This window comes from Zootoca vivipara, chromosome 14 (assembly GCF_965207765.1).
Source record: "Zootoca vivipara chromosome 14, rZooViv2.hap1.1, whole genome shotgun sequence".
Taxonomy (NCBI): domain Eukaryota; kingdom Metazoa; phylum Chordata; class Lepidosauria; order Squamata; family Lacertidae; genus Zootoca; species Zootoca vivipara.
This window is the reverse complement of record NC_142597.1, coordinates 16,173,993-16,199,375: the sequence shown is the minus strand read 5'-3', so window position 1 is coordinate 16,199,375 and position 25,383 is coordinate 16,173,993. Positions and strand designations below refer to the sequence as shown.

The 25,383-nt window shown below is 45.8% G+C and overlaps 1 protein-coding gene across 6 annotated transcripts in view; it reads right to left on the bottom strand.

The window, feature by feature from the left end:
* CEP164 (centrosomal protein 164) overlaps positions 1-25,383 on the bottom strand; it is a 40,976-nt gene that overhangs the window by 3,486 nt on the left and 12,107 nt on the right. For all 6 annotated transcript variants that reach the window (XM_035138813.3, XM_088658216.1, XM_088658217.1 and 3 more), the window contains 18 exons: positions 24,949-25,028; positions 23,773-23,913; positions 17,764-17,979; positions 16,458-16,589; positions 15,237-15,453; positions 14,299-14,376; positions 13,355-13,486; positions 12,096-12,218; positions 11,767-11,910; positions 11,140-11,223; positions 9,301-9,369; positions 8,420-8,598; positions 7,247-7,376; positions 5,681-5,742; positions 5,246-5,453; positions 4,340-4,444; positions 3,409-3,523; positions 602-955 (listed from right to left, as the gene is read on the bottom strand). In XM_035138813.3, the coding sequence (XP_034994704.3) occupies positions 602-955; positions 3,409-3,523; positions 4,340-4,444; positions 5,246-5,453; positions 5,681-5,742; positions 7,247-7,376; positions 8,420-8,598; positions 9,301-9,369; positions 11,140-11,223; positions 11,767-11,910; positions 12,096-12,218; positions 13,355-13,486; positions 14,299-14,376; positions 15,237-15,453; positions 16,458-16,589; positions 17,764-17,979; positions 23,773-23,913; positions 24,949-25,028 (2,569 nt within the window). The remainder of the gene's footprint in view (positions 1-601; positions 956-3,408; positions 3,524-4,339; positions 4,445-5,245; positions 5,454-5,680; positions 5,743-7,246; positions 7,377-8,419; positions 8,599-9,300; positions 9,370-11,139; positions 11,224-11,766; positions 11,911-12,095; positions 12,219-13,354; positions 13,487-14,298; positions 14,377-15,236; positions 15,454-16,457; positions 16,590-17,763; positions 17,980-23,772; positions 23,914-24,948; positions 25,029-25,383) is intronic.

Here is a 25,383-nt window from a genome sequence, read left to right as displayed (position 1 = left end):
ACATCCAAGGGTCCCTGCAGGGTGTAGGACTCCCTTGTCAAGTGAATCCTCTGCCTGGGAGGGGCTCTCAAACTCCCAGGCTGAACAGAAAAGAGGAAAAACGTCTCTCACAAACAAGTTGGTCACCCAATAAAGCAAAAACCATCAAAAATGGCAAATGCAATTCAATGTAAGCCAATGTAAAGTGATGAAAATTCAGTTTTCCTAATTTCAAAATTCCTAATTTCATATATATGTTCCTGGAGTCTGAACTGGCAGTAACTAACCAGGAATGAGACCTTGGGGTCATAGTGGATAGCTCAATGAAGATGTCAATCTGGTGTGCAGGAGCCGTGCAAAAGGCAAATTCTATGTTAGGGTCCATTAGCAAAGGGACTGAAAAATGAAACAGCCAGTATCACACTTCCCCTTTGGAAACTAAGATCTCAGGCCATTAGGTGTTGTTGCTGCATTCAAAAACCAAAGAAAGAGACCTCTCTCTCACTGCAACTCGGCCCTAAGCCCCCTCCACCCCATGTATACATTTGCAATTTCCCATTGGCTCATAACTGCCATTAGGATCCTCTGAATACAAAAGAACAAAACGCTGACAGATTCTCACCTGGGAAATACTTGCGCCACTTTTCCAATAGCATGGCGTCCACTGACGGGCCTGTCGGAGCAGAGGGACTGGGACCTGAGCCAGCCCAGACCCACTGGGGGATAGTGTTGGGTACAGACGGTGTGGCAGAATGGGAATCTGCCAGAGGGTTACAGGTAGCAAGGGGAACTCTATCTCTAGGCAATGTGGAGGCGGGACCCTGGGTGGAAGTGAAGAGGGGAAGCGGCTGGTTGCAGAAGGAACTCAGGTGCTGGAGGACAACCATCAGGTCACTGGTGAGGCGCTGCAGCGAGTTGGCCAGGTACTGGATCTCATCAAAGGGAAGGAACTGGTGGTCCGGTTTCATGTCAGCCACTGTGGGGGGAGAGAGGGAGAGAGAGAGTGACGTAGCCAGAGGCTATGCAGTAGAGAGCCCTTTTGCCTGCAAGTCTGAAACCAACCCACAGCTCACACATGACAGGCCAAGTCAAAGTAATTCACCCCATCCCTGGACAAAAGAGGCAAGGTCAGAATTTATAGTGGCTTCCTAGGATAGGAGGCGTGCAAAGCTCAGCAGACAAGGAAGAATGTGCTTAGTAATGTTAAATTCTCGAGAATAAACTTTTGGATAATATTCTCAAGAATAATCTCATTTAATGAGAATATTATAGAATTTTCAATTAAAATAGGAGAATATTCATTTTAATGCATTGAAAATGATATAATTTTAATGCACTGAAAATGATATAATTAGTTAATATACATGTTTATTCATGGGTAAACTTGTTCAGATGGTAACCAAAAACTGTACAGATACTTTTATTCAAAGGGGCAATGCCGTGAATCTACATTCTTTGCTTTTTGGACCGAACTTGAAATTGAAAATTCAACGTGAATGACTTACATTAAGCCTGCCACTAACCATATATTTAGTAAAGGAACCACAGTGAAAAAAATAAGCAAAAGCCTACTTGTCACTTGCAAGTATCAAATTAAAAAGTAAATCATGTCTTATAGTTAAACCATTTTAAGGTAAAGGCACCAGTAATTGTCATGTTAAGGTTTGGTATAAGGAAACTCAGTAGTTAAATCATATTTTATTCTTCCATTAGAACAGGTACATGTTATAGGACAAGTCAAAAAATACAATTGGCATGTTAAGGTTTGATACAAGTAAATCCAGTAATAGGCTATCTTGTGCTTCTAATAGCTTTAACGGCCCAATCACCTTCTCAATCCGGGAATCAGCGTGTTTTTACATGAGTAGAATGTGCCCTTTTATTTAAAATGCATCTCTGGGTTATTTGTGGGGCCTGCCTGGTGTTTTTACATGAGTAGAATGTGTCCTTTTATTTAAAATGCATCTCTGGGTTATTTGTGGGGCATAGGAATTCATTCTTTCCCCCACTTTTCAACATATAGTCCTCCCCCCCCACAAGGTCTGAGGGACAGTGGACCAGCTCCCTGCTGAAAGTTTGCTGACCCCTGATCTAACACTTTATAACTGTTGGTGACTAAAACACAGTTTGATAAACAAAACTATATGCATACTATAAAAAAGAAGCCATTAACATTAAATATATCATTATAATATATATCATTATATACTAGCTGGCCCGGCCATGCGTTGCTGTAGCTCATCCCTGTGATTGGCCCCATCCTGTCCCGAGCCATGACCTTTTCCACCCCTCCTCCCCCCATCCCCCACCCAGGCGAGTCCCCACCTCTACTTGGCCTAGTCTGCAAAGCCAAGCCAAGATGTTGTGGAGAGGGAAGATTTCCTACCTGCAGTACCAGTGTAGCCGCCGCTAGAGGCTGCTGTTGTGCAACCTCTCCTGTGCTCCCAGTATCCCCAGCTGCCTGAGTTTTGTATTTGGAAACAGTGGGTTTTACTTGCTTTACCTGTCGTACGTGTGACATCTGTCTACGCAAATGGTATGCAAACCCTTGGATATTTGCATATGACATTGTGTCCAAATTTCAACGCAATCGGTCAAGTGGTTGCGGAGAAAAGTAATAAAACACAAACATGGACCTTTTACATTTATATATATATAGATATTTCAGTATGTCAATCTCTGCTAAATGGCACCTTGTACCATTGAATGGCACTGCAAAAACCAGTTACTGGCACTAAATAAATTATAGAACCATCAACTCTTTAAATCAAGCCACCTCACATGCTGTTGTACATAACTGTACAGGCCGAGGTACTTTAAGTGTATAAAGCATTAAAGCTACTTTCTGTAAAAAAATCTCCCTGTATGGCCAAGGGTATGGAATTGCCAATGGTGAATGACACAATACCCAGTAACGTAACTGGGTAAAAAAAAAAACATTATTCATTACTTACACTGGCAATATCACAACATGACTTACTATTTATTAGATTTTTAAAATGTGGGTTGTAAAACTGGTTCTTACATTAGAATTTAGAGTTTGTGGAGAATATTCTCCAGAGAATTTTCTAGCAGAGAATATTCTCATTCTTGAGAATAGAATATTTTCACCTCACATCGCAAAATGTGCCGACCCCAAAATTCCACATGGCATTTCTGGTCACCCCAGGAGAGCAGAAGGGAGGGAGTGCTGACAAAATGGAAGGCAACATCTCCCAGCTGAGAGGCCGAGAACTGGGGCAGGGCAAGAGGAAGGGAAAGCGCCAGACCCATTTCACCGCCAAAGGAACTTCTAACACGTTTCCCTCTAAAACACAGATGGTTAGGGGCCACCTTACAGATGGCTGGTTGGTGTAAAATGGGTAAAAACACATTGAATGCTGGTACTGTGATGCCGCTCAGAGCATTTTTGAAAAAACAAACTCTTACCTTTGTGGAGAGGTTCATCCATGTTCATCACACCGCTGGTGTCTTCAGAGTCAGTGACATCAAAGGTCACCACCTTCTTGCAGGCCATTCCCTTCAGTGTATCTTCATCAGAGAGCTGGGGGAGGAAAAGAGGATTTCCTTACTACTCTAGTGAGCACTTCCTGCCAGCTAGAAGGCAAAGGAGAGGCACCAGGGCCAACTTTTCCAGCCAGTCAGAAAAAAGGATGCCAACCCAGGTTCTCACAACTAGCGTGTCCCTTCCCCTGCTCCTTTTTATTTAAATGTTTTTAATTCGCTTTATATTTCCATTTCATTTTGCTCCATTGAAATATTTCCCATAAAAACCATTATAAAATAACCAGCTTAACTTGTCCCTTACTCACAAATTCTACCTTTCCTTATGAGAAGTTATGGGGTCCCCCGTTCCAGGTGACTGGCAGAAGTAGGGGTGGAAGCTCCCCCCCCCCCGAGGATAGATCCTAAAAGCTGCTACCCATTTTGGCCTTTTCCAGGACACACTCACAAAGCAGGAGTGCTCTGGGGCTCATGTCCTGCTTCTGGGTTTCCCAGAGGCATCTGGTCATACACATGAGCCACGGGCCTCTTCCAGTTCTTATGAGCTGTGAGGAGACCCCTTCCACAAGCTGAACTCCATGCTGTTCCAGGCAGGTTGGAAGACAAAGATGGCCACTCCAGTTGGTCCAAAGATAGTAGGCACCTCTATTAGGTAGGAGAGCACAAATGGAAGCAGAGTGGCTCAAGCACCCCCAGGAGATTTACACCCTGGCAAGCAGCTAAGGCAGTAAACAGTTCCTTCCCAGGACAATCCTGGCAAGATCTTGGACAGGTTGCTTCAGTGGGCTCTACTCCTGACGCCTCTTCTCCACTCTGGCTTGCAAGAACAGGCATGGCTCAAGCAATGTGGAGATACCTCTTCCAGCGAGGACATCAGCTGGCTCAGCACTTCCTCAGTCTGCTTCACCAGCCCTTTTCCTTTCTTCATGGTGGAGTTCATCTCATCCAGCGTCTTCTCTTCCTGGGGAGAAGGAAGCATTTCGTTATTTTTCAGCATCATTCTGACCACTGCTGACAATGGCAGTGAAAGAACCAACAAATGCCGTTTGATTTTCCCAGGCCTGTAAAAGTGTGTTTTGAGCTAGTTTTAAATCTGTCGTGATTTTAATTTTCTGCTGTTTTTTTATTTCACTTAGTATTGTTTGCATTGTGCCTTGGGAGTGGACAAACAAACAAACAAACAAATAAGAATGGTGAAATACCAAAGCCAAAAGGAAACACACAGTGTTTACTCAGGATGGGGATAAATTGGAGAGAGAAGCCAGGTTTCTGCAACACACAGTGAGGATTTGTGAATGTTATACAACAGTAGTTTAATTGTCAGATTTGGCTGAGTGATTTTATCGTACTGAACCTTTCAGATTTTTGTCTATATGCCACTAAATGAAACACACAAGGTTTATGGGAGCCCTATGGGTGCAAAAACACACACAGCCCCTGCTCTACGGCTTGCTTCCACCTGCTGCTGTTGTTCCATCCCTCCCTGACTTGCAGCAGAATGGCCACTGCCAAAGAGCTGCTTTAATTCCTCCAAGAGGCAAATGCCAAAATGGGCGCAAGTGTGCACATCCACCACTGGAAGACAGTCTTCCCTTCCAACCAATTCTCAATGGAGAATAGCACAAATCCAGCTTGTCTACTGTGCTGGAGTCCAGGAGGGAAGGTCAGCCTGTGTCTCCCCACCCCACCCTGCAAGGTTGGCTACCACTACCCAGCAGGCTTAATCAGAATCAGGCCAATTTTTTCCAGGGCTGCAACTCACCGTTTCCAGGCTCTTGCGTACGCCATCCAGCCGCTGGAAGCGTCCAAAGTCTTGAGCGGTCCCTGGTGCCTTCTGCGGGTCGAAAGGCCAATGCTGCTTTGCTGCCCTCAAGGCAGTTTGCCTTCTGTGCATGGAGCGAGTATTGCGCACCAAGAACTCCTTGGCTGTCTTCAAGGTAGCTCCTTCAGTAAAAATGGTGCGCTGCACCCTGCAGGGAGGGAAGATTTGAGCAAGGCTTCTTGATGGGTCCCAAGGAACACCAAGCCACTTTCCTTCAACTATGAAGTAGCCCATGCTATGTGGGGCTCTCAGAGAACAGTACCATCAGCCTCCTATGGGGAGGCCAACCAGCCAAACCCCACTGCTTTGCCCTCAACAACTGTCCAAGCAGCACATTCGGCTCCTCATGGAGCACCACAGGTTTCCTTCACTTACTGTTCCAGGAGGACACTCCTTTCTTCATTGCCCTTTGAAGTCGACATCTCTCCAGGGGAGGGCTGGAGGGTTTAATGATGATTAAAGTCTGTTAATTAACAGGCAAATAAATACTGAACCCCATTCTGCCCACAGAAAATGATGGCACCTGGGACCAAAATTATGAAATCATCAACAATAAGGTGGACCTAGATTTCAAATTGGGCCAACAATTATTTGAGAACACAGCCCATTCCCCAAGTCCATCTTCTTCTATCCATCATTGCAGTTGTAAATCACATTTGAGCCCCAACTCTCTGGTGCCTGTGAAGCACTGGATGAAACTGCCTCCTTTCAGGGATGGAGAAAAGACCCTCTCTTCCTTAGTTTTACTTTACACATTTACAAGGAATCTTCCTTGGGGACTTCTAAAAATCCATGCATAATGATGGCACATCAATAATGATCTCACTACTAAAACCCTTGGATAGGACATTCTGCCACTATAAATTTCATTTTCAGAGAGTTCACAAGTCTGCTGTCACTGATAATTGAAACTAACACATTTTAAGAATACTGGCATTAGTGAGCAATTATTGCTATTTATTTATTAAAATTTGCATTTGTTTAAATCTCTTTACAACAACTATATAACATCATGCCATACGCTCAGCATATTAGTTACAACCATTTCATCACTTCTATACTGATACCAAATCAAAATAATATCGAGTTCTGCTGAAAACTCTGAACTGGCCTCCCATAACTGTTCATTCTAATGAATAAAATTTTAATGCATTCCTATGAGAAACCGCGATTCGCAAGATGGATTTTTCGCAAAACGAATTGACTCGCGGAACGAATTAAATTTGTCTTGCGAGGCATCACTGTATAACCTTGACAATGATTTCTCAATCCCAAATTGCTCTGCTAGCCAAGGGCAAGTGTCCCTAAGTACCTGAAACCTCTGTGTTAATGCAACTAATATTACTGCCTAATAACAGTTCAGTATTAGAAACCAAAATTCAACTTCTCCTATTACCTAAATATACATTAAATTGAAATTTGAGTCTCAGCACCATAAAATCCCAAAACTATTTACAGTGGTACCTCGACTTACGAATGTGATCTGTTCCACGGCGCTCTTCGTAAGTCGAATTCTTCAGTTGTCGAAGTGTCTGTTTTGCGCATGCGCGAAGCGCAATTTTGCGCTTCTGCGCAGAATGCACGTGCAGCAAAAAGACTTCTGGGTTTGCCGATTTCGGAAGTCGAAACCTTCGGATGTCGAGGTACCACTGTATTTCTGATTAGATATTGGGATTGGGTCCCTAACCAACCACGTTAAAAAATGATACTATTTGGGGTAGTTATTTCCTCTTCACAACTCCCATCCTCCCAACCCAATAACTGGTGATTATTTATACACTGGTTTGCATCATATGGACAAAAATTATGTCACTCTCTGAAGAGGATGGAGCTGCACATCATTCATTCCCACTACAAGTCCGAGTTCTGGAACTGAAAACTGGGTCAATGGTAAGGACTGGCTCCACTTCCCCACCAACACACCAGCAATACTCCACTGACCGTTTGGGCACTCTCTTTCAGGTCCTCAACCCGGAGGTCTTCCTCCTTTTTCTCTAGAGATGTCTTGCTGCTTTCCACCTCCACCTTATTCAGCAGCTCTTGCCTGCTCTTGATGGCTATCTCCAGCTCACTATAAACAGCACAAGAAGAGAGAGATAAAACACAAGCACACAGCAGCTAGAACTGCCTGCTGTTCCACCTGGCATCGAGCTCTGGTAGATCCTCACGCAAAACCTGTGGGCTAAAGATTGGGGACATGGCACTAACACAAAGGAGCAGCTCCATCCATGAAGGCAGGAAGGGGAATGAATTCCTTTTGGATAGTGCCTTCTATGAGTGTGCATGCTGCAACTGCATTATGGACACTTTTTGCACTTTTGCAAGGAAAATAATAATAAAATAATAATAATAATAATAATAATAATAATAATAATAATAATAATAATATATTTATACCCCATCCATCTGGCTGGGTTTCCCCAGCCACTCTGGGCAGCTTCCAACAAAATATTAAAAATACAATAAAACAGCACGTTTAGCTTTCTCCAGAGACATTTCTCCCTCTGATCTGCCTGCCACAGATCTTGCAGAGGAAAGAGTTGGAAAGGCACACTGTGAATATTAAAACCATCTTCTCCCTCAGCTGATTCCCACCTGTCTCAACAGCAGATGGGGCATGAGAGGATTCAGAGGGTCAGATGAAATCCAGCTACAGGCTGCAGCTGGCCTATGGGTTCCCCACGCATTCAATAATATTATTTATTATTAAATAATAATATTAACTGCTTTATAATAATAATAATAACAACAACTGTTTAATCTGCTTCAGTTAGTCTTGAGTCTTGTCATTGTAGTGTAAACTCAAACCTCAGATTAAGTTTCTCTGAGAAAGTTTTCCCCACTTACTTTATTTGTACTTTTGGAGTATTTTTTTAAAAAAATATTGTTATTTACATTAGCTTTCTAGATCTTATTGTACTATTAAAAACTTTAATACAAATCTTACTCTCTTTTTTTTTAACAAAAAGAAAGGTCTTTGGGGGGAAAGGGAAGCTCGTCACCACTCCCAGATATTTCCCAAGACCTAGTAGTAACTGTGTCTCACAATAAGGTAATCTCTCAAAAGCAGCTTGGTCTACCAAGAACAAACTTATCTGGTGCCAGAACACACACCTGGCCCTCTTCTGCAGCTGCTGACTCTGTAGCTGTAGCATCTCCACCTGGGATTCCAGCTCCGATTTCTGGTCCTGAAGCTTCACCAGATCCCCACGCAGCTGCCGTGTTGTCTCTGCAAGATCCTCCTGCTCTTTTTGGGATTCCTCAAGGCGGCGCTGAGCTGCCAAAGCTGCTTCCTGGGAAAGTTCCAAGCATTTGTTGTTTTTTCTTCTCACGTGTATGAAGGTTATTATGAACCTGAAGGGCCACCATATAGTCCTCAAAGGTGGTGAAATGCAGCTCTTGCTGCATTTCTCACGGCAAAGGAAGACCATTGAGGAGGTGAAAACCCAACAGCAGCCATTCTCTGCTTCTACAATGGCCACGACTGTTTTATCAAGGAAGGAAACAAACCCAAACCTCCCTCCCTCAACCTCCAAATCAATGATAAGAGGAAGGGGAGGCGAGGAAGAGTGGCCATGGTGGCTTGGCCAAAACAGCAGCTAACTCCAAGTGTCTGGGCTAGCCCAAGTGTCTGGCACAGGGCTTGCTTACCCCTGCCAGGAACTAAAGCCTTGGTCTTATCTATGGAAGAGGCGACACAGTGTAGACACAGCTTGGCTAAAAGGACCCATGGCCTTACTTAAAACAGACAGCAGCTCACCACTGTACACGCCAAGCCAGTCAGGGAACCTTGTCTACCTCTGCCCTATGTGAAGTGGCTTAGAACAGGAAACCAAACTCCAGCTTCAGTCTTGGAATGACAGAAGCAGGCTTTCGGAACCTTGGTCTCCTCCCTGATGTCTCTTACTCTGACTAATGGTGAGAAGACGACAAGCACACCCCTGGCACAGGAGAAAAGGGGCTCTAAGTCCTTTGTCAGAGCTGGCAACACCTACATTTCTTTCTTGCTCCAGCTCCTTTTCTTGCTCCAGCACCTGCTGCCTTTTCTTCATCAGGATCTCCTCCTGCATGGGAACAAAGAACAAGAAAATGAAGAAGGCAAATTGGTCACTTGGGGAAGGCCCAGCAGCTGGCACAATTGACAAGTCTTTTCTGGAGCCGAACACACACACACTCGCAAAATTGGTGGCAGCCTGCCACACTGAGAGTGGAGCACACAGACCCACCCAGGAATTCTATGGGCTTCTGGTGGTGTGCACGTGTGTTCCATGTATTTGTGTGGTGCCACCCAAACAACTACTTAGGGACAACACTGAACTCCCTAGTGGGTCTGTCTGTTCCCGCCCTAGCTAACCAGAGCATGGTAAATTCAGTTCCCCATTCTCAGCAGGGAGTGGAGCGGACAGAAGAGAGATGTCCAAATGCAGTAACTCCAGATGTTGGCAGAAGTAAGTCCTTACAGCACCTCTGGCAGAAGCCTCCTTCCAAACAAGGTTTTGTCTTCAGGTCTGAAGCTGCCCAAGTTATCCCCTGGCTGTATGTCCCCAAAACGAACCCCTTCTCCTTCATAAAACAATTCAGCAATTTGAGGCCCCAAATTATCCTCCAGGCCCTGTTCTTTTTGTGGAACATGGAGATGGAGAAGACCCAAAGAATCTTTCCGAGCATGACACCTATGTTCAGAAGGTATCAAACAGCTGTGATAAATCTTTGGTGTTGGATTCTTGGGAGATTTGAAAAGCAACGAATCTGTCCAGAGAGATGGAACTCAAACACATACTCAAACAGTATAATCTACAGCAGTGGTTTTCAACCAGTGTGCCGTGGCACCCTGGGGTGCCTTGAATGATGGTCAGGGGTGCCGCAGGCAACACTGGCCTCTGTCCCTCTTTCCTTCCCTCCATCCTCTGATGTCCTCGCGCGTCTCTGCCTCCCAAAGGCTTGCACAGCTGTTTGTTGCAGTAGCCCTGGCTACAAGCTCCCCAGGTGAATGGTGCCCCTGGGGCTGGCCAGGGGGTGCTTCCCAGGCCCCTCTGGGGCAGTGTGAACAGACACCTCTCTTTGGGTTGGGGGGGGGCAGCTCAGAGACCAGGGGTGGCAACTGCAGCTCCCTAGAGGACTCCCAAGGAGAGGGGAGAGGAGAGGAGGCCAAGAGAATACTCCAAAAGGGAAGGTGTTTGAAAAGGGTAAGAGGCTGCCAGCTCTGCAGGCAAGGGGTGACATAACTGGGCTTCTGAGCACCACAGAGGTGCCGCCCAAAGAATGTAGTTGGTCAAGAGAACTGTGGACTCAAAAAGGTTGAAAACCTCTGGTCTACAGGATCCACCTGCCTGAAGCTTCCCTCCATGGGAGAAAGCCTTGAGTCACATTGAGGATGACTTGACCTTTTTTGTTGGCTTCCTCAACTGGAGTGCTAGATAGTTGGCTGGTTCTGAAAACTGTTGGGTGAAGACCAGATTGAGGAGGGCCAAGTACTTCAAAAAGGTCTAGGATGTATAGAAACGTTGGCTGAAACCTCTTCTGGCATGAGAGGGCTGGGGGGTCTTTCATCTAGTTCTGGAGAAGCCCAGGAGCAAACTATTAGATCTCCTGTAGAAGGATGAGTCAAGAATGGGAGGTGGCTGCTCTACCAGGAGTGCGTTACAGACTTTCCTGTCTTCTCCCATCCTTTGCTGAGAACAGGACAAATGTACATAGATGCAGGAGCTGGTGGCAAGGCTAGAATCCAGAGTAGGGAGCTTTCCCACAAAGTCCAGGACCTTTCCTGTTCCAATCTTCAAGGACGTCAGTATCACAACCATCAACGCTGCAATTAGCAGCACACCTGTGCTCACCTGGGCATGGAGCTGAGAGAGTCTTGCCTCCATATCCTTGGCTTGGAGCTCCAGTTCTGATTTCATGCTGTGGACCTTTTGCTCCTGGTACAAAGAGAGTCATCGGACATGCAGGTAGGTAAGGAAGTCTTCCACAATATTCAGCAACAGTCAGTCAATGTCACACACAACATGGCAATCACATATCAAATGGGATGGAATGAAGAGGAAGACTTCTAGCAGTATGACAAAACAACTCACAATATCTAAGAGGGGGAAGCAGTACCCACAACCCTTCCTGCACCATATCATGGACTGTTTCCACTTCAGAGCCACAACTTGGAAACTGCTCTCTAATGAGCAGCTTCCACACAGCTGGGGCAATTTTAAAAGATCTGATTCCAGGAGTGCTTTCCATGGAATTAGCAGTCTTGTGTCCCAGCAGGGTGCAGATTCTGTGGCTGGGACCTGTGGGCATCCAAGTCATTTAAACTGCTGGTGGGGAAGCGGCTCCAATGGGTCTAGTTATGTTTCAGCCCCCCAGCCACAACACTACAGTGGGGGAATAAGATCCAAGTGTCCCAGTGAAGGGACTCTCATGCTGTCCATTCTCCCCCACCCGTTTCCACCAGCACCTCCCTTCCCTACCTGGTCCAAATGACTCTTGTGCAAGTCCTTCAACTGTTCAGCCTGCTTTTTCTGCAAGGCATCAAGCTCTGCTTTATGGTGCAGCTCCAAACGCTCCTTTTCACTTTGCAGAATTGCCAGCAGCTCAGTCCTCTGCTTCCTCTCCTGCCACACGTTAAGCACAAGAGTTAGCTCTAGCCATACAGAGGAAGGGAGGCCACACTCACAAGTGGAGCTCTTTCCAATCCTCAAACACCTTCACCTACACACCTAGGTTACCGGTGTGCAAAAAAGACACAGCCACATGCTGTGCTCACTTTCCCCACCACATGGTTTGGCTGCAGGCTTACCTCATCCTCGTTTTGTGCCTGGATCTCGGCTATGGTTTCCCTGTGTGCCTCTTGCATCTTTTCCAGCTGCCTTGCATGGTTGCGCTCAACTTCCTGGCGCTTCTCCTTCAGGAGGTCACTAAGCTGTAGGGATGTCAAAGGAACCCTGGCTAAGCCAACATACCCAATGGTTAAGCTACCATTCCAGCAGTGGCTCACTTTTCAGCGGACATGGGCTACTGGGAGCTCCTTGCCTGTGGTGCTTCTGAGCTTGAGTGGGTAGGTGGAGTGCTGCTTCTGGACACAATCTAAGATCCTACTTGCAACCTATAAAGTTCTGAATGGCTGGCTCTGTGCATGTGGACAAGCAACCACCATCCAACTGCTCATCTGGATATTGTGAAGCACAGAGACCTCCAAGTTGTCTTGCCTCCTCCATGAGGATCTGGGGGTGCCAGCACAGAGACTGATTCCGGTTGAGATCAGTAAAGGGCAAGGACCAGTAGCTGGAGAAAGGGAGCTTGTGGGTCTAAAAACTCAATCGCCTCTCCTGATTCAAATGAAACAGAGAGATAAAAGCTGGGTGGCATCTGCATACTTCACTCAAAATCTGCCAATGACAGCTCCCAGAGGCTTCATATAGCATGGGGGACAAGATGGAACCCTGTAGTACAATTGCCATGGCACCAAACAGTAGCCTCACATAACTTTCTGTAAATGGGCCTCAAGGTAGGTGTGGAAGCACAGTGCCCCCTACTCCCAGAGATGCTCTAGAAGGACACAATGTTCAACAGTATTCAAAAGTGGCTGAGAGATTGAGGGCAGAGTCACACTCCCCACCATTGCCTCTCTCATAAACCAGGATGGCCAAGGCAGTTTCAATGCCCAGCGTTCCTGGCTGCTTTTCTTCACTGGATGAGAACACAAGGGAAACCCTCCTGGAGGTACTCTCTGCACCCCAAGGTAAAAGTGAGGATACGCAAATAACTATTCCTAGTGCTTGGCAACTTCTAGGCTAGGAATGCTCATCCTCTTGGATGCCTAATTGAACCTTCATGGCAGGACTCTGTGTGTCCACCAGCAGACAGAAAGCTGGCTTTGGATGCTGCTGCTCTTAATCATGCACTGAATTTTGTTTTTTGTTTTTGGAGTTAGTTCACCCACACCATTCAGCATGCTCCACCCTTGCAAGCAGATAGCAGAGACTGGCTCAGAGTAATTTGGAGTCTGCATACATGTGGGATGCTCAGCAAATCCAGGCTCTGTTTCTTCCTCATTACCTCTCGCTCATACTCGGCCACCTGATTCCTCTTCTGCTGAACATTTTGCTCTGCACTCTCCAATTGCCTCTGTAATTCTTCCTCCTCCCTTTTCTGGGCTTCTGTTATCTGCATCTGGAGAGTGGAGACAACCTGCCAGAAAAGGATGGAAATCTTTATTTAACTGTCACCCAATGTTTATAGCAGGCAGCTTGCTGTTTTATGCAGGCTGATGTGAACTACCAACATGCTCTAAGCTGGTAAAGCTAGAGGTTTCCTTCAAGTGAGAGACTGGAATGTTGATTGCTGACTATACAGTGGTACCTCTGGATGCAAACGGGATCCGTTCTGGAGCCCCGTTCACAACCAGAGCAGTATGCAACCTGAAGCGCCGAATCTGCGCATGCTCGTCGCGTGATTCAGTGCGTCTGCGCATGCGCGAATTGCCGAACCCAGAAGTAACCTGTTCCGGCACTTCCGGGTTTGGCGCGTTCGTAAACCGTGATGTACGCAACCCGCAGCAAACATATCCAGAAGTATGACTGTATTGGCAAAAGCTATTTTATAAGATAGCGGTTGTAATTCTTCCAACAATTAATCTTCTTTTATTGGAAAATGACTGGTTGCCAGTTGGTCCTGCAGTCAAGCTGTCTGAAATGCTACTTTGAAACCCAGATGTGGTGAAAAACAGGATATATTTAAAAATAAATAAATATAATAAATATTTGGCCCACATCATTTGATGTGTGTGCTTTGCCAACAAGCGGATGAGTGCAGGCCCCTTCATGGTAGAAAGGGGAGAAAAATGGGAAAGAAAAACAGAAAAGTGACAGGGTTTTTTAAAGAGAGCTAAAAGGAAGAGGTTTCGTGCCTGGGTTATTAGACTGACTTGAACTCAGCAGTGGCTGTGTGGTTTGTCGGCCATGAAAACTTTGCAGGCAGCACCTTCCCTCCTGATAATTTACCTTTTCGTGTTCTTCTTTTGCTGCAGATTTCTGCAGCCGAATCTCTTCTGCGAACTGCTCCTTTAGTTCCTGCATAGCCTGGAAAAGCATAAAGTAGTCAGTCACTTTCTTTCCAAGGCACCTATTCAGTCAGTGCAGGTGGAAGGATTTTCCCTTGCACATTCAACCCCAACCCCCAACCTGGAACCTTCTCCTAATCTGCTCTAGAGGGCTGGGAGCAAAGCCCATTATATATTTAGGGAATGTGTGGGGAGAGGAGAGGCAGGAAAGTTTCACTGCGCATCCAGTGTGGTTCTGTTCCCCATTTCATCCTCTCAAAAACCGTGAAACAGGTCAGACTGAAAAACCATGACTGGCCCACAGCCCTGTCTGGCTTCAGGGCTGAGTGGGAATCTGGATCCGTATCTCCCCATCTTAGTTAAATTTTAGCCAGTATGACACACTGCTTTTCTGCAACTGTCCGAGGGGGCTTGAACCTCATAAATTTCAGTACTCTTAGCTAATCATTTACCCCTTACCTTGCTCCCATTCACAATAAGCTACAGCTTGTTTCAAACTATGGCTTTTTCAACGTGTAAACCAGGTGTTTGCAGGCTGAGGGTGTGACAGCTACTCCCAAGCAGGCCGACAACACTTCTTTCTTGCACCAGATGCAGTCAGTGCTGGCTACCCAAGATCTCATGCTGGTGCACCTACCAACACTTACCCTGCAAGTCACCCTTTGACAGTGAGGGAACAGACAACCCCTGATGCCCATCTCCATATATTGTAGACATGGGCTGAGAACAGCAGCAAAGCTGGAATTAAGAGCTACTACAAGCGCTTGCAGCTACAGGATCCTATTGCCACCCTCACCCTCCTCTCCTTAGTTTGCCAACCTGGGTTCTTCCCAGAGGCAAATGCTGTGGCTTCTCCACACCCTCAATGCAGAAGCTCACCATTTCATTTTCTCTGGCCAGCCTCTTCTTCAGCTCGTTGAAGGCTCTCTTGATCTCCTCCTCCACTTCCATTTGTTCTGCCTGCTCAACAGCTTCTGCTTCCTTCTTCACCCTTTCCAGAGAAAGCTGCATCTGCGCCTTCAGTTCATCCTCTTCAGACTGATGAAAGGATTCCAGCTCCTCTCTGAGCTTCTGCAGAGCAGCCTCCTGGGCCAGCCTGAAAAGCAGACAGTGAGCGCAAGACAGAAGCAGACCCTTTCTCCCTTCCCCTCTTGCCAAGCCAAGAACCAAACCAAGGAGAGGTGGAAAACCTCAGGCCCTCAAGTTTGCCAATTTCCAGGTTGCCAGATGGAATGTGGCACCCCCTCATAATTTATGTGACCCAACAACAGGGTCAAATTCTTCCACCTGCCTCTCAAGAAAATCTACGTAGCTGGATATGATCCCCAAGCATTACTAAAACAAACAGACCACAAAGGTTTTCCATCATAAAAGCACTCGTGGAACCCGCCGTGGCCTTTAATTGCAGTGACAGCCAAATAATCCCCAAATATGCCTGCAAATACATAGGTAGTATTGGGGCCAGCTGGACTCGTGGGGAAGGCAATTTCACAAATGGGGCACCACCACAGAGGCCTTATCCCATGTTACCACTAAAAGTACACCCCTTTCTGTGCCTTCTTGGATTTTAAGAGCATAAAAATAGCACCAATGTGGAAGGGTTCTAAAGGACACCCACCCCCCAGCAACAGCTGGAGAGATGGCAAAGGCCTGCACCCGGGCCTTGGATTTCTCGGTTGTAAAAACCTCCCCAACATTGACTGCTAGAAGTTTATGGTGTTGCAAGGGATAGGCAGCACACAACTATAATGGCAGGCAGACACTGAGTGCTCAGCAGCACACGGTATCACTATCCTTCATTCAACCCCTACCATTTTCACCTGAGACTTTTATGGAGTCTCGGGAAATATTGAAGCTGCAGAATCAGCACTACTGATCTGGAACAAAAGCCACTTTGGTAGTCACTTTTCCTCCAGTGATTTTTACAACAAATTGTAAACAGTGTACATTCTCAAATGTCTCCTAGGCTGGAAAGGGTACACTCATTGTACAAAACTGGTTTAAACACAAGGCTAATCACTGCACTGCCAAGGCCACCAGCTTCCACCTCCACAGCAAAGGATGATGTATGCAGAAAACCCTGCCTATTCAAACCAGCACCTGATCCTCGCCTTCTCTGCCTCTGCTTCAGAATAGATCTGGGTTTGGAGTTTCAGAAGTTCGTCTTGCATCTCCTTCCTCAAGCGCTCCTCCTCCTTCTGCCTCGCAGCCTCCAACTCAGCTTTTAATGATCTAAGAAACAAGCAGAAAGTGATTATTATTATTTTTGGGGGGTGTACATCTCCTTGAAGCAATGGGAGCACTGCTGAAGTCCAGTAGACAACCTCAGTAGTGTGCAGCAAAAGCGAAGTCAACTTGCTCGCAATTTCCCAAGCAATCCAAGTGTGAGACTGATCCAAGCAACTGGGATTTGCAGACGATTCTACAGAAGAAACCTTCCATAAGTTTAGGATTCAGACTTCTCCACATTCTCACTTCCAACTCTGGCCCTGCCCTTTAGATGTCAGCCAGGTGCTCAAGCTTCACCTGTAACAATCTGCTACTTTAAGACTGCTACAAATGAAGATGTTGCTCCATGCAGGCTTGGGACAGATGAGGAGAACGCAGGAAGCCCTTTCACTAGAACCTAAGCCATGAAAACTGGAAAAAAAACAGCTGCATTCAGGCCTCACTCAGTGGCTTGGATTAGGATCTCCCTCTACACCTTTGCCACAGAGGATCCTGTTCAAAATTAGACACACACACACACACACACACACACACACACACACACACAGCACCATTTTCTGTATTTTTGTCCTATTACTCCCAGCCTCTTTCTCTTCCTGACTAAAGTCATTGTTTAAGTGGACTGTCCTTGATTATTCAATAATGTTTTGTCCAGTAGCCTTCTGCTGTATGTGGCAGAAAATGTTTTTATGCCTAGCTTAACTGCTGACCCTATCCCCAAAGGTCAAGCAATGCAAGAGAGGCCATTGCAAGTATGTTACTGTCACAATCCTATACAGAGCACAAGTGAGTAGAGAATCAAATGAGATTATCCTGTCATGACTCGCTCCAAAGTAGCAGCTGTTAATGAACAGGCATAGCAAGACTAGCTGCATAGATTAGCACCAAGAAAGCAATATGCAACTTTCTCTAGTGAGGAGCAAATGAACTCCAAATAGGAAGATTCTGTTGAACTTTTTTGTTGGGAATCTGGAGCCCAAACCTGAATGTGGCAGAGACTTCTTTCTACCTTTGCACGGTGGGGGTGGGGGTGCCTAAAAAGCACTGAATACTTGCAAGCTATAAGACACACTGCTCCCATGGACTAGCATCTCTTCAAAAGACCTTCCACCCTCTATTAGTGGATTCACTGCAGGGAGGAAGAGAAGCAAAACAGCCGTATGTGGATGGAACTCACTGGAGGGCATTCTTTTTCTGCTGGTGGAGCATCTGGATCTCCTGCTCCTCTTCTTGCTGTAGTTCTTCCTGCAGCTGCTGCATTCGAGTCTGTTTTTCTTGCAGCAAATGTATTTTTGCTTGTTCCAGCAAAGTGTGATGCATTGTGGTTATTTCCTCAAGGGAATCCCCAGCATGCTTTTCCCAGGACATTTGCTTACCCTCAGCCTCAAAATTCCTGCCATTAAGAGAAACTTTCCACATTAAACAGATTAGCAGGGAACAATATAGCAACAAGCACACTTCACAAAGCCGTCTTCTTCTACAAGAGAAGTCAGCCTTCCCAATACACTACTATCTCCAGCTACTGTTCCAGCTTCTTGTATGGCGTGAAGAGCTTACAGCTGTACCGTATGCTGCCTGCCTGCCACAGGTAGCATAAATTTCATCTACCATGTACAGCAAGGCACAGATTTCAAGATCATATTTTCCCAGAATCTCAGGAGGCTACTAGGCATCACAGCAATAGAAGAGCATTCAAGAGCTTGGAGTGCAGCGACTGAGGAAGGAGCAGAAGGTGAGCTGAGCTTGGGAGACACTCTGTAGGTTTTGTGGCTTTGTCTTTTGGGGCTGTGTGTGAGTAAGTTTGTGTGCTTATTTGTTTTCTTACTTGTTTGTGTGCTTGTGCTGGTTTTCTAGGGCTGCTGCCTCTTGGATTTGGGTGACTGTCCAGGCTTGTGTGGGTGTTTGTTTCTGGCTGTGACCTTGTTTGTTTCTGGCTGTGACCTTTCACCTAGAAGTGTGAGTCAGGAGGGACAGGTGATTAGCTGTGGGCGGAGCTAGTCAGAGCTTGGAGTGCAGCGGCGCGCGCCTAGCGGCGCGCGCAGTTTGACCCATCTTTTTGATCTAGGGCAGCAAGTCTCACACGTTTGTTAGGGGGGACCTAGGCCTCTTCCTCTTTCCCCCTTGACTTCAAGGTTTTCAAGATGGAGGTGGAGGGAACAACCGTTGTCACCTGCAATTCCTGTGCAATGTTTGTTTTCTTGCCAAAGGATGTGGGTAGCTACACTTGCGACAATTGCAAGTTGGTTGCCCTACTAGAAAACAAGGTTGCCCTTCTGGAAGAGAAGGTGCAGCAGCTTCAGGGGCGTGTATCTACGCTCCAGAGAATTAAAGAGCTGGAGCTTTTCTTGGATGCAGCAGAGCACACTGTCTGCACCAAGGAGGAGACAGGGGATCTCCCTGAGGAGGAGGAGGTCAGTTCCCCAACACAGCAGCCAGATGTATGGAGGAACGTGACTCATAGAAGTAGAAGGCCCAGGGATCGCTCTGAGTGCTTAGAATTACACAACCGTTTTGAAGTGCTCATGGAAGACGAGGAACAGACTCCACCTGAGGATCTTTCCCTCATCACAGTTGATGAGGAATATGAAGACGAGCAGCAAAGTCAGTCCTCCGGGAATATGCAGGTAACCTTGGAAGGGACAGCACATGGAAGAATCCCAACCAAGCCTATGAAGAGGCGTGTAGTGGTGATAGGGGATTCCCTACTGAGGGGTACAGAAGCAGTGATCTGTGGGCCTGACAAGATGTCTCGAGAGGTGTGCTGTCTACCTGGGGCCAAGATCAAAGATGTAACAGAACGGCTGCAAGGAATCATAAAACCCACCGACAAATACCCCTTCCTTTTGGTGCATGTGGGAACCAATGACACTGCAAGCCATAGCTTACAGAAGATCAAAAATGATTATGAGGCTCTGGGCAGGAAGTTGAAGCAATTAGATGCACAAATTGTCATCTCTTCTGTCCTCCCAGTTGAACGACATGGCCCAGGGAGAGAGGGGAAAATAGGGGAAGTGAACAACTGGCTTCGCAAATGGTGCAAACAGGAACGGTTTGGATTCCTAGATCACGGTCTGCAGTTTCTTGAAGATGGACTTCTGGCAAGTGATGGACTGCACCTCACAAAAGTTGGGAGGAATGTTTTTGCCACAAAACTCAAAAACCTCATCAGGAGGGCTTTAAACTGACTTATGTGGGGGAGGGAGACAGTGGTCCTGAAGGTAGGAGTCTATCAAATGCTGAAGATGATCATCCAAATGTCAAGGACCAAACGGAGCAAGCAGCATGCAGACCTAGTGGTGGGACGAAAATATCCTTAAATAAGAGACATGGGGGAATGATCAACGGTCTTCAATGTCTGTATACTAATGCACAGAGCATGGGAAATAAACAAGATGAACTTGAGCTCTTGGTACAGCAAACTAAATATGACATAATAGGCATCACTGAAACCTGGTGGGATGAGTCTCATGACTGGAATGTAGTAATAGAGGGATACAATCTATTTAAGAGAAATAGACCAAACAGGAAAGGAGGAGGAGTAGCTTTATATGTTAGGGATATGTATACCTGTGAAGAGATCCAGGATTTAAAACTTCAAAGCCAAATTGAGAGTATCTGGGTCAAAATTAAGGGAGAGAAAAACAACAGTGATCTCATTGTGGGAGTTTACTATAGATCCCCAAGCCAAACTGAGGACACAGATGATGCCTTCCTGGAACAGATGGCCAAGCATTCCAAAGGAAGTGAGATAGTAGTAATGGGGGATTTCAACTATCCTGATATTTGTTGGATGTCAAACTCAGCCAAGAGCATAAGGTCGAACAGATTCCTCACTGGCCTTGCAGACAACTTCATTGTCCAGAAAGTGGGAGAAGCAACAAGAGGATCAGCCATTTTAGATCTGGTCCTAACCAATAGTGATGACTTGGTTAGTGGGGTAGAAGTGGCAGGATCATTAGGTGGGAGTGACCATGCTCTTCTGGAGTTTATTATCCAGCGGAAAGGAGCAACCAAGCATACTAAGGTCCAAATTCTAGACTTTAAGAAAGCCGACTTCAGAAAACTTAGGGAAACGCTGGGTGAAATCCCATGGACAGTAATACTAAAAGGGAAGGGAGTTCATGATGGTTGGGAGTTTGTTAAAAGGGAGATATTAAAAGCACAACTTCAGGCAATACCAATGAGACGGAAACATGGAAGGTGCCTAAAGAAGCCAGGCTGGCTATCTAAAGAACTTTTGACTGAGTTAAGATTTAAAAGGGATATGTACAAAAAATGGAAAAGGGGGGAAATCTCCAGAGAGGAATTCAAACATATAGCCAGCACGTGTAGAGACAAAGTCAGAAAAGCTAAAGCACAGAATGAACTCAGGCTCGCTAGAGAGGTTAAAAGCAACAAAAAGGGCTTTTATGGGTATGTCCGTAGCAAAAGGAAAAACAAGGAAACAGTGGGGTCACTCAGAGGAGAAGATGGTGAAATGCAAACAGGGGACAGAGAAAGGGCAGAACTCCTCAATGCCTTCTTTGCCTCAGTCTTCTCCAAGAAAGAAAACAACGCCCGACCTGAAGAATATGGAGCAGATGATTCAGCAGGGGAAACACAGCCCAGAATAAGTAAGGAGGTAGTACAAGAATACTTGGCTAGTTTAGATGTATTCAAGTCTCCAGGGCCAGATGAACTACATCCAAGAGTATTAAAAGAACTGGCAGAGGTGATTTCAGAACCACTGGCAATAATCTTTGAAAATTCCTGGAGAACAGGCGAAGTTCCAGCAGACTGGAGGAGGGCAAATGTTGTCCCTATTTTCAAAAAGGGGAAAAGAGAGGACCCAAACAATTACCGCCCAGTCAGCCTGACATCAATACCAGGAAAGATTCTAGAGCAGATCATTAAGCAAACAGTCTGTGAGCACCTAGAAAGAAACTCTGTGATCACTAAAAGTCAGCATGGGTTCCTGAAAAATAAGTCATGTCAGACTAATCTGATCTCATTTTTTGACAGAATTACAAGCCTGGTAGATGAAGGGAACGCTGTGGATGTAGCCTATCTTGATTTCAGCAAGGCCTTTGACAAGGTGCCCCATGATATTCTTGTAAAGAAGCTGGTAAAATGTGGGCTAGACAATGCTACCATTCAGTGGATTTGTAACTGGCTTACTGACCGAACCCAAAGGGTGCTCATCAGTGGCTCCTCCTCATCCTGGAGAGTAGTGACTAGTGGGGTGCCACAGGGTTCTGTCTTGGGCCCAGTCTTGTTCAACATCTTTATCAATGACTTGGATGATGGGCTTGAGGGCATCCTGAGCAAGTTTGCAGATGACACCAAATTGGGAGGGGTGGCTAACACCCCAGAGGACAGGATCACACTTCAGAATGACCTTAACAGATTAGACAACTGGGCCAAAGCAAACAAGATGAATTTTAACAAGGAGAAATGTAAAGTACTACACTTGGGCAAAAAAAATGAAAGGCACAAATACAGGATGGGAGACACCTGGCTTGAGAGCAGTACATGTGAAAAGGATCTAGGAGTCTTGGTAGACCACAAACTTGACATGAGTCAGCAGTGTGATGCAGCAGCTAAAAAAGCCAATGCAATTCTGGGCTGCATCAATAGGAGTATAGCATCTAGATCAAGGGAAGTAATAGTACCACTGTATTCTGCTCTGGTCAGACCTCACCTGGAGTACTGTGTCCAGTTCTGGGCACCACAGTTCAAGAAGGATACTGATAAGCTGGAACGTGTCCAGAAGAGGGCAACCAAAATGGTCAAAGGCCTGGAAACGATGCCTTATGAGGAACGGCTTAGGGAGCTGGGTATGTTTAGCCTGGAGAAGAGAAGGTTAAGGGGTGATATGATAACCATGTTCAAATATATAAAAGGATGTCATATAGAGGAGGGAGAAAGGTTGTTTTCTGCTGCTCCAGAGAAGCGGACACGGAGCAATGGATTCAAACTACAAGAAAGAAAATTCCACCTAAACATTAGGAAGAACTTCCTGACAGTAAGAGCTGTTCGGCAGTGGAATTTGCTGCCAAGGAGTGTGGTGGAGTCTCCTTCTTTGGAGGTCTTTAAGCAGAGGCTTGACAGCCATCTGTCAGGAATGCTTTGATGGTGTTTCCTGCTTGGCAGGGGGTTGGACTGGATGGCCCTTGTGGTCTCTTCCAACTCTATGATTCTATGATTCTAAGAGAATCTAGAATTCCAAATCCATGGCAGCTGCTTACAGTTCAGAACTTACTTTGAAAACGTAATAGTGCCATGCAGCTACATTTCCTAGTCCAGAGCTTTAATCATTCTGCTGCCTTAAGGCATATCCATGAAAGCTGCTTTGATGGTACTGGACTGTCAGGCACCAGGCTCAGAAAGGGCAGTCAACTGTCCACATGGCACACAGCCTGGATCCCTGTCATGTTCCCAAGCTTTTAGTGGACTGCTACATTTTCAACACAAAACTCAAGGCCATGACTAGTTATGTTTATTTTACTAGTGACACTGCATTCACCTGGGTTTCTGAGCTAGGAACCAAGAGGAGAGACTATGTTGCACAGGACCACTTGGACTGTGTGCAGCTAGAGAACTTTCCTCTCTTTCTAAAATTCATTGAAAGCCAAAAAGAGATGCTTTTAGACAAAACACACTTAAGGTGCTTTACATCAAATGCATGTTGTTTTATGAAACAAAACCTGTGATAACCATCATAAATTGCTTTGGTGGGACCTTGAAGAGGAGAGCAAAGAAGGGGCTCAGCTGAGCCATCAGGGTTGAAGAACACACTGCCAAGTTATCCCAGTGAACCATTTTATAGTGAAGAAATATGCTAGAACAGGTTGGCCTGAGCTCTAGAAACATTACACAGCACACCTCCATCTTGCCACCATTAAGTATCAAGTAGGAAATGGATTAGGAAACAAGTTGTAAAATACACATTCTCTTCTAGAAACCCTGCCCCCCCCTATTTATAAGCAGTTGCTTTTGGAGAAGGGCCACAGGGTAGTGACTGAGTATCTGCTTTGCCATGTTCAATCCCCAGCATCAGGATGAGCAGCTTCCTATGAATCCAATGCAGACACTTTACTGGGAGGATGACAGAACCCAAAGGAGGTGTGCACCTCAATGTCCCCCCCCCCTCCTCTTGCAGAAAAGGGCCCCCTAGACAGAAGCATATGCCATTGCATCCCCTTACTCTTTGCAGGATGGGTCTCGCTCCTTCAGGTTCACCAGCTGGTGCTCAATTCTCATCTTCATTTCCAAGGCGCCAGAACCTACCGAGACTGCCTTCTTTTCAGACCCTTCAGAACCACTCGGGCAGCTTTTGCTCCTCTCCCTTGATGGCAATAAAAAATGCAAAAGAACAAGGATTTACAGCATGCCTAATTATGGAGGGCAGAGCCTCTAGCAACAGGGTGTAGTCCTGGCATGCAGCTCTGCAGCCAGAGAGGCAAGAGAGGTCCTCCTCTACACAAGAGAGGTGGGGGGCGGGGCGGTCACTATTGGGTGCCTGGAAACTACGGGGAGGGAGCCCCAACAGGAGAGCCATTGCCATGCAGCCCTAATTATGCATATCACAATTTTTTAACTTAGTTGGAGACAATATAATATCCAAAAGCTGGGATTTAATGCATTTCTTTCAAGAATCTGGATATCATGTGGCATTTATTATCTTGAAATAATTCAGAATAGTTTACTTTCCTCCAGTAATTGTTGTAGCTGGCAATTTATAATGTACTGTAAATGTACATTCAAAGGAAAATTTAGTATAAACATCATTTTCTTTAAACATCTACTCAGTACTCTCCTTCTAAGAAGCTTACAGCTTGCAGGCAGGTAATTTAGAATTGTACCTCAATTCTGCATCAATCCTTTAAATCTGTAATGCCTCGATTTTGTATTTTGCTATGTTCTTATGCTACTGACAAACCTCATTTACCCTCTTCTGTAATGTTCAACTAATTTTATTAAGTAAAGGAAACATGGGGTTGCACTCAAGAGTAGAACCACTGAAATTAAAGGCCATTACTAACAGGTCCAACTAAACTGATGCCTGGAGCTGATCCCTGGATCCTAAATTTCTGTGTGCAGATAAGGAGGGGAGGCTATTTCTCTGCCTCCTTAATGTGGCATCTGTAACAGAGGAAAGGAGGGTGCTGCTTAACTGACAAACCTAGGGCCTTGCTATATAAAAAGCACATCCTGAACAGAGCAAAACCTGCTGTCAAGACACAAAAGGGATTCTGCAGAGGGAAAGAATGAATGAAGAAATAAAGCAAGAATGTGCCCCCGAAAACCAGGGATTTTGACAGCTGGCTGATTTGTGACAATACTGTGTGGAAAGGTTAGAAGTGCTGCAAAAGAGCTGTACCTCTTAGCTGATCCTTGGCTTTTCTCCTCTGCTAGGCTGCCTTTGCTTTGGTCCTTCTCCTGTCCTGACCAGTCATTAGTCTACCAGAAAGATAAAAGCAGAAAGAAGGGTTTGCCACAATACTGCCATTTCAATGAAAGGTGGAGACAGACAGAGTCATGAATAGAATTGATCCTTCTGAGCTGAGCCTACAGTAAGTGCTGCTGAAAGACACTTCCAGAGTACAGACAAGATGGTGAAGCCTACAGCTCTGTCTTCCATGGGACAGGAGTACTTCAATGGACCAGGCTATCTGTGTCTAGAGAGAATGACTACTGTATGTGTGAGAAAGAATGAATGAATTTGGGAAGATGGTAAGCACACCAGCAATGACTGAACTACTCCATAAGAGACCTAACACACCACTTGGCCGGCTGATTCAATAGTGGGTGCTTT